Source organism: Podarcis cretensis (genome assembly GCF_951804945.1).
Source record: "Podarcis cretensis genome assembly, chromosome: 17".
Taxonomy (NCBI): domain Eukaryota; kingdom Metazoa; phylum Chordata; class Lepidosauria; order Squamata; family Lacertidae; genus Podarcis; species Podarcis cretensis.
In genome coordinates this window covers 5,476,233-5,492,935 of record NC_137187.1, presented here as the reverse complement: position 1 = coordinate 5,492,935, position 16,703 = coordinate 5,476,233, and the positions used below count along the sequence as shown (strand labels likewise).

At 44.3% G+C, this 16,703-nt stretch overlaps 1 protein-coding gene across 1 annotated transcript in view; it reads right to left on the bottom strand.

The window, feature by feature from the left end:
* The window catches only part of GNE (glucosamine (UDP-N-acetyl)-2-epimerase/N-acetylmannosamine kinase), a 45,205-nt gene extending 29,900 nt beyond the window's left edge, over window positions 1-15,305 (bottom strand). Inside the window, exon 1 of the mRNA XM_079959340.1 lies at window positions 15,131-15,305. Within this exon, the coding sequence (XP_079815466.1) occupies window positions 15,131-15,184 (54 nt within the window). The 5' untranslated portion in view covers window positions 15,185-15,305. The remainder of the gene's footprint in view (window positions 1-15,130) is intronic.
* Between the last annotated feature and the right edge of the window lie 1,398 nt (window positions 15,306-16,703).

The window sequence follows — 16,703 nt, the reverse complement described above, 5'->3', positions numbered from 1 at the left end:
GCTGCTTCCCTCAGAGCCGGGCGGGCATGAAACCCAGGAAATTTAAGGGACAGCAGCGGGAAACGGCGCTGGGATAAGGGAGTTTCGCGCCAAATAAGGGACGGTTGACAGCTATGCTAGGAGCCAACTCCTAGGGTCCATGGCATCTTTGCGTCCCTCATAAAATATATGTGGGGCCTGGACCCCACAAAGTTGATGGGCATTGGCATTCAAATACTGTAGTGTGTGTGCACCCCATCATGTGATTGATTATGCAGGGTGGGGCTTACCGTCCACCTGCCCCCCCTCAATTTCTTTGGACAAGTTGGCACCCCTGAAATGTAAGCTGTGGTTAATAAACTCAAGCAGACAATGGTCTGGATTAGAAACGGCCACAACTTTATTGATTACAGTTATAGGTGGATTTTTGGCTCAGGCATTGGGTATATATTGGTTCCAGCACCCCACCCCACCCGACCAAAAAAAAAATAAAATTTAAAAAGGTAAGGTAACTCCATTCCTCCCAAGTTCCTGCTCAAAAAACACCCCTGACGATGATGATTATTTATTATGTTTATTAGTCACTTTTCCTTGCCAAGGCAACTCAATGCCACTTAAAGGTAAAGGGACCCCTGACCATTAGGTCCAGTCGTGACCGACTCTGGGGTTGCGGCACTCGCTTTATTGGCCGAGGGAGCCAGTGTAAAGCTTCCGGGTCATGTGGCCAGTGTGACTAAGCCGCTTCTGGCGAACCAGAGCAGCGCACAGAAATGCCGTTTACCTTCCCGCCGGAGTGGTACCTATTTATCTACTTGCAATTTGATGTGCTAGGTTGGCAGGAGCAGGGACCGAGCAACAGGAGTTCACCCCGTTGCAGGGATTCGAACTGCTGACCTTCTGATCAGCAAGTCCTAGGCTCTGTGGTTTAACCCACAGCGCCACCTGCATCCCTCAATGCCACTTACAAAAACCCAACATAGTTATGTTATGAGTTTGTGGGTGCCAGACCCCTATAATCCCTGGATCCAGCAAGTGTTAAAAGAAAATTAAGCAGGGCTAGCTTCCTGTGAATGCCTGGGTGACAGGCCATTAAGAGAACAAAAGATCAAGGGGTTTAGTGCAAGATGAGAAATGGGTGGAGGACCCTCCCTCAACAAACAGATAAAGCCAGAGTTTCGTGTCAGTGTTCAAAACTCCCATTGTTTTTTGCACATTTTGCGACAGGGAATTTCATTAGTGTGAGCAGTTTCTGAGCTCTGGGCCTAAGATTTCAGATTAAAACTACAGAGTGGAAAGAAAGGACCTTTTTCTGCTTCCCCACTTCCAGCTACTCTCTGAAGACTGGAGAAGAGACCCTCTTAAGAATATTAGGGGGGTGTGCAGGGGAAGGACTAGACCATGTGAGAAATGAACATAATATTTTAGCTGCAGTTCCTTCATTTTCCGCTTTGCATTCTTATAAAAAAGTGTGCCTAGACATTCCATTGTTGCGCCCATAACCTAGGTTTTAGGTGCCACTTAGCTCCTAAGCTTTCATATCTCAGTTTCTAACACTGTTTAGAGCATAGATATGATGGAGAGTGATGTGACAGAGAAATGAGGCAGCAAGCTGGAAAGCTGGAGAGGCTCGAAATAAATACCGTATTTTTTGCTCTATAAGACTCACCTTTTCCCTCCTAAAAAGTAAGGGGAAATGTGTGTGCGTCTTATGGAGCGAATGCAGGCTGTGCGGCTATCCCAGAAGCCAGAACAGCAAGAGGGATTGCTGCTTTCACTGCACAGCAATCCCTCTTGCTGTTCTGGCTTCTGAGATTCAGAATATTTTTTTTTCTTGTTTTCCTCCTCCAAAAACTAGGTGCGTCTTGTGGTCTGGTGCGTCTTATAGAGCGAAAAATACGGTAAATAAAAAGTATTCAGGCAGCTTTGCTAGTAAGGGCGCAAAGGGTTGATGCCTTGGTTGGATTTACTATTGAAAGAACTTGCATAAGGTTGGGCAGTCAGTGACTATAGATGTTCCTAGTGATCGTAATTTGTCTACCTGTACGTAGGGAATTCATTTTCCAGAGAAAATAAATAAAATTCCTCCAGGAGTTTACTAAAAGGTCAAGAAGAGAAAGAATGTGAACTGGCAAGATGGGACCAGAAAAAGGACTGGTGCCCATATGGGACGGGAAGCATAATGCTTTGTGGTGATAGCCTTATTTCAGAATACACTTTGGAGCTGTCCTGTAGATACTGATAATAAAGTTAGGGTGTTTATTTCCTTATTGTTTATATGCAATAGGTATATTTCAAGAGAACTGGGAGAGCCTATGATAAGGTGCTTAATATAGCTTGGTTATCTCTTTAGGTTTTAGAAAGGAACAGTTCTTGTTAAATATTAATTCAGTCGACAAGGGCAAGTGGATAAATGGTGCAATTTACACGTGGTCAAGAGGTCAGCCAGTGAATTTAAATTCCAGGTACCTAAACAGCAGTTAAACACACTGTTGTAGCTTACAGAGGAGTATTTCCCATGTGAATAATGTTACACACTCCTTGCATGCTACATTTGGAGCAACAGACTCACATGAATCCTTTCTGTGAGTGCAGGACATGGATAACTGATGAGATATATATATTTTTTTCTTGCTAATTTCTCTATAAAACATGGGGAGTTGGCATATTTTTTGTAGTCACCATTCACAAAAGAGTTATGCATTTATGCAAGGCATTAGCAGTGTGGTGCCCAGAGGTGCATGTTTGCCTACAAAAAACATACTTTGCACAAATGACAGTTAAGCTATGCATTTTGCCAGAAGATCTACTATTGATCTGGCCTGTTTGCTTTTTATGGTGTAGATGCAGCCAAGAGAAAGAGGTGGTTGTTTAAAAGGGGGGGGGGTCTTATTAACCCTTTCCTCCATTGTTCCTGCTTTGAATCCGGGGGGGGGGGGGTATTTGTGATCCACAGGGAGGAGGTATTATGCAGTATGCCATGTGTGAACTTTACGTCTTTCAAATTATGACTAAAGTCCAAAATGCTGATTGTATGTATAAATGCAAAACTTTCCTGACAAATATATTTTCCCTCAGGCTCGACACCACGCCAGTAAAAGTTCTGGTTCATTGTCCATGTTGCTTCAGACTCAGATTAGGTGGGTAAGCGTTCTGTAATATAATGAATTTGCAAATGTGTTTTTTAAGGCAGATACAGTTAACGTTCCTGTTTCAGCATTATTCATATGCAAGATTTGGGGATGCTCTAGAAGCATTGAATACACCACTCGGTGCTTTTACAAAATGAATGAATCATCATATGTGCTTATTGCGCCAATCCTATGCATGATTAAGGAAGCTCAAAGAGCCTTATCTCTCAGATAAATATGTATAGGCCTGCATCCTGAGAGTTCTGCAAACTAGAACTAACTATAGAAAGAAGTGCCCCTGCCAGACTGAAACACTTCCTCTCCTATTATCACTTCTTAAAATACACTTCACTCAAGGAACTGCAGATTAAGGTAACAACAGTCTGACTTCTGTGACAGAATGGCAAACTATTCCCTAGCACACAGCATAGAATCATAGAATCATAGAGTTGGAAGAGACCACAAGGGCCATCGAGTGCAACCCCCTGCCAAGCAGGAAACACCATCAGAGCACTCCTGACATATGGTTGTCAAGCCTCTGCTTAAAGACCTCCAAAGAAGGAGACTCCACCACACTCCTTGGCAGCAAATTCCACTGTCGAACAGCTCTTACTGTCAGGAAGTTCTTCCTAATGTTTAGGTGGAATCTTTTTTCTTGTAGTTTGGAACCATTGCTCCGTGTCCGCTTCTCTGGAGCAGCAGAAAACAACCTTTCTCCCTCCTCTATGTGACATCCTTTTATATATTTGAACATGGCTATCATATCACCCCTTAACCTCCTCTTCTCCAGGCTAAACATGCCCAGCTCCCTTAGCCGTTCCTCATAAGGCATCGTTTCCAGGCCTTTGACCATTTTGGTTGCCCTCCTCTGGACACGTTCCAGTTTGTCAGTGTCCTTCTTGAACTGTGGTGCCCAGAACTGGACACAGTACTCCAGGTGAGGTCTGACCAGAGCAGAATACAGTGGCACTATTACTTCCCTTGATCTAGATGCTATACTCCTATTGATGCAGCCCAGAATTGCATTGGCTTTTTTAGCTGCCGCGTCACACTGTTGGCTCATGTCAAGTTTGTGGTCAACCAAGACTCCTAGATCCTTTTCACATGTACTGCTCTCAAGCCAGGTGTCACCCATCTTGTATTTGTGCCTCTCATTTTTTTTGCCCAAGTGCAATACTTTACATTTCTCCCTGTTAAAATTCATCTTGTTTGTTTTGGCCCAGTTCTCTAATCTGTCAAGGTCGTTTTGAAGTGTGATCCTGTCCTCTGGGGTGTTAGCCACCCCTCCCATGCTTTGCTTAAAGGCAGGGGTGGCCTTGTACAATCACAATTTCCTTTAACCAAGCTTTGAAGGTCAGCTTGCAGTGTGCTTGCCTTTACATCAAGATATTCCTCAGAATACCTTCTTTTGGGTGCTCCTGCTAGCCTGTGAGTGGCTCCCATGGGAAGGACCTTCTCTGTGGTGGCACTCTGACTGTGGCATGCATGCTCTTCCCAGGGAGACTCACCCAATTCATACTCTGATGTAGTTTCAGCATCTTTTAAAATAATAATAATAATTAGACTTTTCAATCTAATTTCTGCTGAATACTTTTATGCTGCTCTTTTAAAAACACAGCTTTTAAAATGTTTTTGGTTTTGTTCCCTTTTCTTTGTTGAAGGATAGAATATATGTCCCTAAAGTATATTTCAAAGCCAGCATCTAACTCTGGCTTAAGGCTAACCATAGGGAATGTTATTGCTACTACAATGTTTTTCAGGTGTTAAAGCAGTTGTACCTTGGATCCCGAACACCTTGGTACTTGGATGTTTTGGCTCCCGAATGCCACAAACCCAGAAGTGACTATTCCAGTTTATGGACTATTTTTGGAAGCCAAACATCCGATGGGGCTTCCATGGCTTCCTGCAGCCAATCATAAGCCGCACTTTGGTTTCCGAACGTTTTAGAAGTTGAACGGACTTCCAGAATCCAAGGTTCGACTTCCAAGGTATGACTGTACCAAACTATGGTTAAGTAGAAACAAACAAGCATGAATAATCTCTCACCAAGAGTAGCAATTTCTGTTCCAGGTTTGCAACCAGCCACAGTTCTGCCACTTTATTCAAACAAGAATTGCAAAATATAATTTCAACATAATTTGTAACCCTAGTTTGCAAGATTTGGGTGAAATGGCAAAACTGGTGTGCCACAAACTGGAATCACAAGTATTTAATATTGGCATGGGGTGGGGACGAGGGACGGAGGGAGTGTTGCAGTCCTATTGTGATAGGAATTTTATGGTCTTAAAGGTAAAGGTAAAGGTACCCCTGCCCGTACGGGCCAGTCTTGACAGACTCTGGGGTTGTGCGCCCATCTCACTTAAGAGGCCAGGGGCCAGCGCTGTCCGGAGACACTTCCGGGTCACGTGGCCAGCGTGACATCGCTGCTCTGGCCAGAGCCAGAGCCAGAGCCAGAGCCGCACACGGAAACGCCGTTTACCTTCCCGCTGGTAAGCGGTCCCTATTTATCTACTTGCACCCGGAGGTGCTTTCGAACTGCTAGGTTGGCAGGCGCTGGGACCGAGCAGCGGGAGCGCACCCCGCCGCAGGGATTCGAACCGCCGACCTTTCGATCGGCAAGCCCTAGGCGCTGAGGCTTTAACCCACAGCGCCACCTGCAATGTTCATAACCGCACATACATAGATCAGCACAGGAAGACCAACCTGGAACCATTTTGATTCCTAAACTGACCAAATGTTTTCTCTGCAAGGTCAGAATGGAAAAGCCTCCCCATTGTCTTTTCCTTCACAAATCCTGTCTTAAGAGTATGTCTGTGTTTGAATAAGGGTGTGAGCCTTATCATTACAAAAGACTGGCCAGGCTCCTCAGGCAATCCAATCAAGTAACCTGCCAGACAGGAAATAAACAAGCGGCAGGAGAAAAACAACATGCAAATGTTCTGTTTTAGACCGCCTTTTCTGTAATGTATCTGAGGGGTGGTCTTAGGTTACACCCCTCACGTGATGTATGTATGATGTTTCTGGGGGGTGGTCTTGATCTACAGGGTGGGAATTTCAAAAGTCTTTATAAGGCCTTGCATGCCATTTTTCGGGGTTCCTCCTCCTTTCCTGCGGGTGAGGGGAGCACCCTGTTGCAACAGATCAATAAAGATCAAGCTTACTAGCTGCTTTGCTTCTCAATATTCTCTGGTTGGCCTCTGTTATTCTCTCCTACCAATAGGGAACCTATGTAAGGACTCTATATGGGCTCTTGGATACCCCATAAGGGAAAGGGGCATATTTTTATTTACAACACTACAAATCTTATTGTTTTCCCCCATAACACTAAACAATGGCTTATGTAGCCCTTTGAGATACAATAGTAATCATGTAGCTGGGAGCAACAGAAGCTGGGGCAGGATGTCTTCTGATCCCATTTGAAATTACCACACACATTCTCTGCATGGGTTTGACAGTAGTTCATGCTTGGAGATGAGGCTTTGCTACTGTCCAGTATAATTGCACCAGAGCCAATTCAGGTGAACGTTTTTATATAGAGTCAGAAAGACATTTTCCCAGCAATTAGAGCTTTACTTTAAATTGTGATGTTACAAAACCCCAGTAGTTGATTATATCAGCCATTAAATCTGCTCAATTTCTCACACCAAGTCAGCAAGTAGTTTATCTCTTCCCTAAATCAATAAAATGAATATAACAGTACGTGAGGTTGCGATCTTTAATCCAGGATGTAGGAGACTCGAGGAGAGGATTCCAAGTACTTTTGCTACACATTATCTCTATTCCTGCAGATATTTGCAACTGGAATTGTTTTTAGGTTATTTAATATAACTTTTACATCAAAGACAACTCTACATGCTTTGCTTTTCAGTTATGTATTAGTCCTGCTAATGCAGTCTTATTGATCGATTAATGCAAAACTGTTCAGTATATGATTGTTGTGGTTTTGGTTATGTTTCTTTTTCTGCTTATCCGCTTATTTTAGGCCTCAGTGTACCTGTTAAAGTGATTCTGCAGTCATCTTTGCTGTGGGTTGGTTGTGTTCATGTTTCTACTTATTGTCTGCTTATTTATTTGCTTAGGTAATTTAAAAGCTGCTATCCATTAAAACCAATCCCAGAGCAGAACACAGCATAAACTTATATAATACATAATAAAACCTCCAAGAATCAAATTACCAAAACAATAAATCAATTTTTCTTAGGTCTTTGTATGATTAAGCAAACACAGGGTTAGCTTTCAACATTTTGATACCCTAGGCTGGGGTAGTCATTGTGCCTCCACAGTGGAACCTCGAGTTGCAGATGTAATCTGTCCCGGAGGCACATCTGCAGCTCGAAGCGTTTGGATCCAGAAGCGCCACGTCTGCGCACGCATGCAGCACGATTTAGTGCTGTGAAACCCGGAAGTAACTGTTCTGGTATTTCTGGGTTGCCGCGGGACGCAACTTGAAAAGACATAACCTGAAGCGGACGCAAGATGAGGTATGACTGTAGATGTTTTGGAGTATAACTAGTATCATTCTTGACCATTAGCCATGCTGGCTGAGGCTGATGAAAGTTTTAGTCCACAATTTCTGCAGGGTACCATGTTGACTACCTCTGACCTTGGCTACTGGTGGCCAGACATGTGGCCGGGGAACCTGGATTCTTCCTGACGAAGCTGCTTGAGGGATAAATCCTACCCATGAGAGGTTTGGAGGGTAGCAACATGAGAAGGGGCCTTTTCTGTGGTGGCTCCCCATTCGTGGAATGCTCTCCCCAGAGATGCTCGCCTGGTGCCTTTGTTACATATCTAGATGCCAGGCAAAAAACGTTCCTCTTCAACTAGGCCTTTTTACTTCAATCTCAGTAAAGCAGCAGGAATAAACAATGGTTCAAAGGTCTTAGGTGTTAACCCTCTTTGCTTCGGAAGCCCCCTCTCCTTTTCATAAGGTTTAGTTAGCTTTGAAGTATAAACAAACCCTTGATTTTCAATGCTTAGTCAACTGACAGCTCCAGTAAGACCCCCTCTTTGCTCCTCAGTGATTTTAAGCATCAACCCAACTACTTGCAACTTAGGAATCTTTTGCCCAACATGAGCTCAAACCCACAACCCTGGGATTAAGAGTCTCATGCTCTACCCACTGAGCAACTCTCACTCCCAAGCAGGTAGCTTAAGTCTCATAGAAGGCACAGATCTCTGATCCCCGACTTTGTGTTCCTTTACGCTTCAAGGACAGTATAACCACCCCTTCTCTTATTTTCTTTCTTTTTAGTGCACATTGTCTGTAGCACATTGCTGTGCTCCCTCTCCAGACTTTGGAGTTAGTTTAAGGACTCTACCCTTTAGAATCAAGCTGTGTATGCACTCTATGGTTATTTTCTGCCTGCATAATTGTAAGCTTCCTGTTTGAAGTGTAGCACCCTGCTTGTGGTTAACGCTTAGCTGGAATGAAATATTCAACGCAGCAATAGAGAAATTAAAATAATAATTTATTTGTCAGACAAATAAATGAGAGGCACAGTGGTATATGGTTACCAAGCTCTGGCCTGCCCTCCTGCCATTCTGGCCAGCACTTATATTTCCTTAACCCAGCCCCCTTGCTCCTCCTGTGGCTGCCTCTGTCCAATCAGCCTGGTTGAAATTCCTATTGGCTGTTTGCTAGAACCAATCACAAAAGATACACCCATTTCCTTTTGCCCTTTTATGGGAAACAAAAAGCTATATATTCTTCTATCTATAAATGACAAATAAGTAGTAATATATCTTACATGTGTCTCAACAAGGAACCTTAATTACCAGCTCACCTCTTCCCCTCCTTGCCCTATTGCCCTCCAAAACAAATGGTTAATCTTAAATTTTTATCTTAAACAGATGTCAAGGATCTTGAGTTCACATCATCATTGAAAGATCTCCTTCTCTTGGAGGTCTTTAAACAAAGGCCTGACAACCATATGTGTGCTCTAATGATGTTTCCTGCTTGGCAGGGGGGCTGGGCTGGTGGCTGATGGCCCCTGTGATCTCTTCCAACTATATGAAATAAGAATCTAGCATAAGGATTTAACATTTCTTAGTTTCTAAATCCTTTACATAATTACATTTAAGCCAATATATTTAATACATAACATAAATAACCTTTTAAAAGGAAAAGAAATCTTAAAAGGATCTCAGTTTAAGAAAGAAACAACTTTAGAAAAGACTTCCCAAAATACTCTCTTCCTTTCTGCCAGCCAGATGCTCTTGGCCTTTTAACCTTAGGAAAATATGGCTCAAGTTTAATGGGAGGCACATGGTTTTATTTTACTATTTACCCACTCTTAATTATGTTTATCTCTTTTTTATCTTCTATAATATGTAGGGTCAGTGTAACCTTGGCTCTCAGCCTGTAATTCCCTTTTTACGACTTTGAGAATTGTTTTCTGCTATAAATCAGGGGGCCCCCTTGTCCAGGAGAATAAACATTGCCAAGGTTCTTAGGCAGCTGGTCTTCTGCCTGGCATGAAACATTTGAAAATCTTTAAGCTCATCTTAATATACAGGCCTTAATCAAAAATATAAGCTTTGATAAAAATGCAGGCTTATGATTAGATGCCTCAGAAGCAGCACCCACATACTCTGCTAATATTTCTGTGTAATAAACCAACATTTTTCTACTTCCTCGTGTGATAAATTCTTTATTGGGCATGAGAGTTAAAGGTAAACACACGTTTTTAAACGAACGCACATACTGATCCCATGCAAAAGGTTCAAACCCTTTCAGAGCTGAATGTTAAATAATAATAATAATAATAATAATAATAATAATAATAATTTATTTATACCCCGCCCTCCCCAGCCAAGGCCGGGCTCAGAGCGGCTTACAAACAATAATAAAAACAAGAAGAATGATTACAACTTAAAAACAAAAATAAAATACAACATTAAAATAATGGAACATTAAAATATTAAAATGTAGCCTCATCCCAGGAGGAGAAGGAAAAGAAAAGAGAGAGAGAGAGAGAGAGAGGGAGGGAATCAAATTGGCTCCAAGCCAAAGGCCAGGCGGAACAACTCTGTCTTACAGGCCCTGCGGAAAGAAATCAGATCCTGCAGGGCCCTGGTTTCATGAGGCAGAGCGTTCCACCAGGCCAGAGCCAGTGTTGAAAAGGCCCTGGCTCTGGTTGAAGCCAATCTAACTTCCTTAGGGCCCGGGACCACTAGGGTGTTGCTATTTATGGACCTTGAGGCTCTCCGTGGGGCATACCGGGAGAGGCAGTCCCGTAGGTACGAGGGTCCTAGGCCGTGAAGGGCTTTAAAGGTCAAAAGCAGCACCTTAAATCTGACCCTGTCACACGAGTGCTGGACATGCTGTGTAACAGTGCTTCTAGAAGTCTGTGCAGTGTACATTTCTTCCACAAATAACCCAGCCACAGAAAGCTATGCTTCTGAGATTTGGGAGTAAGGCTTCTAGATTAGACAGGATAACTTCCAGGTAGACTTGATCTCCAAAGTAATTCATGTCGTGTTCTTGAAAAAAATATGCCGTGTGATCTGAAGCATGCTTGTTCAGAAGTGTGTTCCATTGAACTCACTGCCTGAACTTTTGTGTTTATGGTTTTCGTCTTAAGGACACCCCTGGCATTCAGTTTCATCCCTAGCAAGTGGTCTCCCAAACCACTTAAGAAGAAACCTTTTTTTACTCAGTGGGTTCTCAGTAAATGTCACCCATAACAGAATCAGTGGCTTTGGCAAACCTGCAGAACAAGAAGTACAGAAAAGCCTGAATCTGCCCAGTGAGGGTGCACAAGACTTGTAATATTTGTAGAGCTAAGAAAAAGGGTGCAATGGATTCTAAAGGGGAAGGAACTCTGTTTTATAAGCAATAAATAAATAAATAATGCTGTGAGGACAGGGCAGAACTAATTTATTTTTTGGCAGACACACCTGCTGCCCCCCTGCCCCCTATGTTCCCTATGGCTCTTAAGAATCATGCTGTTCAATCTCACACAGAAACTTCTACCTGAGTTCAGCTGAGTTTAGGATTGCATTGTAAGATTGAGTCACTTCCCATTTTTGCAAAGTAAACCTAAGGCATTATCTTCCACTTGCATCAATGCTGCATTTGTTCCCTTTACACATCTCACGGCAACCTGGTCAAGTTTATCAGCAAATACATTTAAAAATCCAGTTTTCATGGTTGCAAATTGTGGGTTCCCGCTACAAAAGAAGCTTTCTTTCTGTCCAGCTTAGCAACCCTGATCCAAAACGTAAGTGAGGCTTGTTTTTATGTTGTGTGTACTATTGAGGCATCTAATCATAAGCCTGCATTTTTATTAAAGCTTATATGTTTAATCAGGGCTTGTATTTTAAGAAAAACTTAATGATTTTCAAATATTTTATGCCAGGCAGAAGACCAGTTGCCTAAAAACCTTGGCAAGATATTTTTACTCCTAGACAAGGGCCCCCCCCCCCCTGATTTATAGCAGAAAACAATTCTCAAAGTCGTAAAAAGGGAATTACAGGCTGACAGCCAAGGTTACATTGACCCTACAAATTAAGGGTGGATAAATAGTAAAATGAGCCATATCTTCTTCCTAAGGTTAAAAAGGTCAAGAGCAGTGAAAAAGCATCTAGCTGGCAGAAAAAGAACATTTTGGGAAAACTTTTCTAAAGCTGTTTCTTTCTTAAACTAAGATCCTTTTAAGATTTCTTTTCCTTGTAAAAGGTTGTTTATGTATTAAATATATTAGTTAAAATATAATTATGCAAAGGATTTAAGAAATGCTAGATTCTTATTTCATATAGTTGGAAGAGATCACAGGGGCCATCAGCCACCAGCCCCCCCCTCTTTGTCAGACAGGAGACGCCATCGAGCACTCCTGATATATGGTTGTCAGGCCTTTTGTTTAGAAACCTTCAAATGAAGGAGATCTCTCAATGTTGATGTGAACTCAATCCTTGATATGCATAAGATAAAAATTCAAGATTAATTATCTGTTTTGGAAGGCAATAGGGCAAGGAGGGCAAGAGGTGAGCTGGTAATTAAGATTCCTTGTTGAGACACATGTAAGATATATTACTACTTATTTGTCATTTATAGATAGAAGAATATATAGCTTTTTGATTTCCATAAAAGGGCAAGAAGGAAATGGGTGTATCTTTTGTGATTGGTTCTAGCAAACAGCCAATAGGAATTTCAACCAGGCTGATTGGACAGAGGCAGCCACAGGAGGAGCAAGGGGGCTGGATTAAGGAAATATAAGTGCTGGCCAGAATGGCAGGAGGCCAGGCCAGAGCTTGGTAACCATATACCACTGTGCCTCATATTTATTTGTCTGACAAATAAATTATTATTTTAATTTCTCTATTGCTGCGTTGAATATTTCATTCCAGCTAAGCGTTAACCACAAGCAGGGTGCTACACTATTAAGATGCAAGAATCCATGTGGCAATTACTATATATGCATAGTGGGTGGAAGGGGTCAATAGGTCACTTTGCCCCACGATGAGCACGTTTAATAACACCGGTCTTGAAAGACCTACATTGGCTCCCAGTACGTCTCCGAGCACAATTCAAAGTGTTGGTGCTGACCTTTAAAGCCCTAAACGGCCTCGGTCCAGTATACCTGAAGGAGCGTCTCCACCCCCATCATTCTGCCCGGACGCTGAGGTCCAGCACCGAGGGCCTTCTGGCGGTTCCCTCATTGCGAGAAGCAAAGCTACAGGGAACCAGGCAGAGGGCCTTCTCGGTAGTGGCGCCCGCCCTGTGGAACGCCCTTCCAGTAGATGTCAAAGCGATAAACAACTACCTGACATTCAGAAGACATCTTAAGGCAGCCCTGTTCAGGGAAGTTTTTAATGTGTGATATTTTACTGTATTTTTGGTTTCTATGGAAGCCGCCCAGAGTGGCTGGGGAGGCCCAGCCAGATGGGCGGGGTATAAATAATAAATTATTATTATTATTATAATCACTTCCCATATCAATCTTCTATAAATTCATAATCTCAGCTATGTTGGCTAAGATTTTTCTCAACAGTTTGATTTCCAAAGCAAGACACCCGGGACGTTATGGGTTGTATTTGATGCAGCCCTATGCACTTTGCCTGGGCGGAACAAGTTCCACTTGTGCAATGGGACTTTTCTGTGCTTTCCTTTCCCTGTGTGCCTCCTGAATCTGCTCTGGGAATTCCTCCAATTCTCCAGAGCAGGGATCACAGGGGTGGGAGTGCCACATGGATGAAGACCACCCTGTGTTCACAGCAACAGTTACTTCAGTTTAACTTGTACAATTTAAATCAAGCTCCTGTACTATTCATGTGCATTACATGGTTGCTTAATACTTGATGAAAGAGCTATACCCCCCAAGATCAGAGGGGTGCAATGCGAAGGATGTACACACATCTCTTTGCAGTACACAAGCCGTCTCCTCAAACACATGGCAGGTATTTTGCTCATTGTACACAAACATTTGTCATTCTTTGAACGCAATCTCACAGGTAACATATAGATGCTATTCTAGCCTTTCAGTGAGTGTGTGAACCTGTAATGTACGCATTTTTTAAAAAAGTCTTCTAAGTGCTTTAATTCTATCCAATTTTCATCAGGGCTTTCTCCCAAGTAAACTACTTATTTCTGAGTACAGTGGTACCTCGGGTTAAGTACTTAATTCATTTCGGAGGTCCGTTCTTAACCTGAAACTGTTCTTAACCTGAAGCACCACTTTAGCTAATGGGGCCTCCCGCTGCCGCCGTGCTGCCGGAGCATGATTTCTGTTCTCATCCTGAAGCAAAGAGCACTATTTCTGGGTTCGTGGAGTCTGCAACCTGAAGTGTATGTAACCTGAAGCATATGTAACCCAAGGTACCACTGTATTTATATGAAGGAATACTGGGCTTGATGGCATGAAACATGTACCTCATTTCCAAGCAAAGACTTTTAGAGGAAACATCTTGCAATAAAACAACAGGCACTCCCCCCAAACTTCCTGCTGGCCATTTCTGAAGACACAAAGCACTAGAGCTTTTAAATAATTGCTTTTAAAATAACTGCTTCGGGGATTTCAAACTCTTGCTGTGCAATCCTGTATGTATCTGTATCAGAAGGAAGTCCTGTTAAGTTCTGTGGGGCTCAGTCTCAGAGTTGCAGCCTCAATACACACTGCCACAAACTAGAACACAGCAGGGATAGCAGCATAGCCTCTTTAGAGTAAGGATAGCAATCGTGGCACAACTCAAATTAGAAAGTGCTTTAGTATATCAAGACTTGCATCTACAGCTCTTGGTGGGGAGTTTTGACAAGATGTGAGAGAGGTTGCGACTGGGGTGGCCCAGGAAGGCTCTTGTTGCTGAAACTAAGCCTGCATGTGCGACCCTCCTCAGAGCCCCTCTTAAAAGCGACCTCGGACTTCTTCAACGAAGGCTGGTGTATTAATAAAACCAGGCTTCCTCTGAGCTCAGCTCAGCTCTCTGTTCCCAGGAGATGAGAGTGCGCCTGAGCACGTGAAGAGTGCATTTCCTTTACACTCTGGGGAACACCCTCCCCCCAAACAATAACTTACTACTATTGAGTATATGACCAGAATGGGAGTGGAAAAGGAGTGGGGCTTGTCTCTCAGACGTTTCCAGACAGTCTCTGCCCCTCTGTCTGGAAACGAGCTAACGGCAATCGCTGGCCAGTCATAACATTTCTCCGTCGCCGGAGAACGGATCTCCCCCCTTGCCCGGATGAAATGCAGAGCAGAAGCGGACCCGGTGCATCAATTGTAGGTGGGAGAGAGACCCATCTCTGTGTGTTTTGTATGCATGCACCGGTCCAATTCTGTTCTGAGCTGTGCGGGGTCCCTATCCTACAAAGGTGCGGGTGGCTTAAGGCACAAAAGGCGAGGATGGAAGCGACCCCCCTGCCACACACATAAAAACGCCTCCGCCACGTCCCCCATTCGTCGCAACAAACCCTTTCGCTTTCTCCATTGCTTTCCAAAGGCGCTCTCTCTGTGTCTGTCTCCCCCCTCCTCCTCCTCCCGCAGTTCCCGAAACAAAAGGCTCTCTGTCGAGATCTCGCTTACATGGGGACCGAGGGGGATCTGCTGCTCCCGGCGAAGGCGCACGTTGCTCCCCATCCTGTAGAGGATCTCAGCTTCTGGGCGTCCTCCTCCTGCTGCTCTAGAGGGCGAAGCAACTCTTGGCTTTCCCCGGGAGATGCTCTGATGGGCACCTGAATTCCATTCTCCACTTGAAGCCCTGCCCCCTTCGAAAGTCATTCAGAGAGAGAGACAGATCTGACTCATTCATATGCTTGCTCCTTCCTTCGTAGCAACCAGGACGTCAGCTGAGCCTCTTTTCCAGATGAAAACATAAGAGTTTTCCTATTCCCCTAAAAGCAGCCAATGGAATTGTTTCTGAGTCTTCCTATTACCTTTGCCAGTCTCCATCTTGAAGCACTGAGGCCCCCTTTTAAGCGCAAAGGCGCTTTACATGACAAAACCTTTACAACAGCCCTGTAGTGAAGGTTGCCATTAGCCATAGCCCCATATCGGAGAAGGGAGATGCTGCTGTGACATATAACCCATGGCAGAAACTAGAATCGAACTCAGAACTTCCTGGGAGAGTTCAGTCACATAGGAAGGTCACTATACCTGTAATAGTGGTGTGCCACCACGTGGGTGGCACTGTGGGTCAAACCACAGAGCCTAGGACTTGCCGATCAGAAGGTCGGCAGTTCAAATCCCCACAATGGGGTGAGCTCCCGTTGCTCGGTCCCAGCTCCTGCCAACCTAGCAGTTCAAAAGCACGTCAAAGTGCAAGTAGATAAATAGGTACCGCTCCGGCGGGAAGGTAAACGGCGTTTCCGTGCGCTGTTCTGGTTCGCCAGAAGCGGCTTAGTCATGCTGGCCACATGACCCAGAAGCTGTGCACTGGCTCCCTCAGCCAATAAAGCGAAATGAGCGCCACAACCCCAGAGTTGGTCACAACTGGACCTAATGGTCAGGGGTCCCTTTACCTTTACCTTACCATGCATGAAGGGGTGAGCTATGAAACTCTCCCTGTTCACCCATATTCAAAATCCGTTAGCTGGCCTTAGGCAAATGTCTCCTGGCCTCCCATCGGCAATGGCAGAATAATCTGGCCTACTGTTCAAGGTTCATCAACATCAATAATTTATTTGTATGCTGCCTTTCCATAGTTAAAATCATGTTCGAGGCAGCTTACAACATGAGAAGATTTTCATAATTGCAAAAGAAGTCTGTCAGGGGCTCAGGAGCAGAGGCACAGGGAAGAGAGGAGATGGAGAGCGAAGGGGAAGAATCCGAGGGGAGCGTAGGAGAAGAGGACAGTGGACCGAGGGATTCCATGAGCCTCTCCAGCGAATCGGAAGATTCACAGAAGGGGGCGCCAGTGGCCAGGGGTAGGGGGTTCCCAAGGGGAATGCCCCAGGAGCAAGGGGGCAGCAGGGACTCCCAGAGCAGTAGCTGGAAATCAGGGCCAGCTTCCCCACCAGAGCAGAGTGGGGGGGGGGGGAAGAGTCCCAAGGATCGGGGCCAGTGCATTCCCCACCAGGGAGAGAAGATAAGGCAGGGCTGACCACGCCTCCATCAGAAAGTCGGACAACGGAGGAGAGGTCAGATCCGGCCAGTGTCC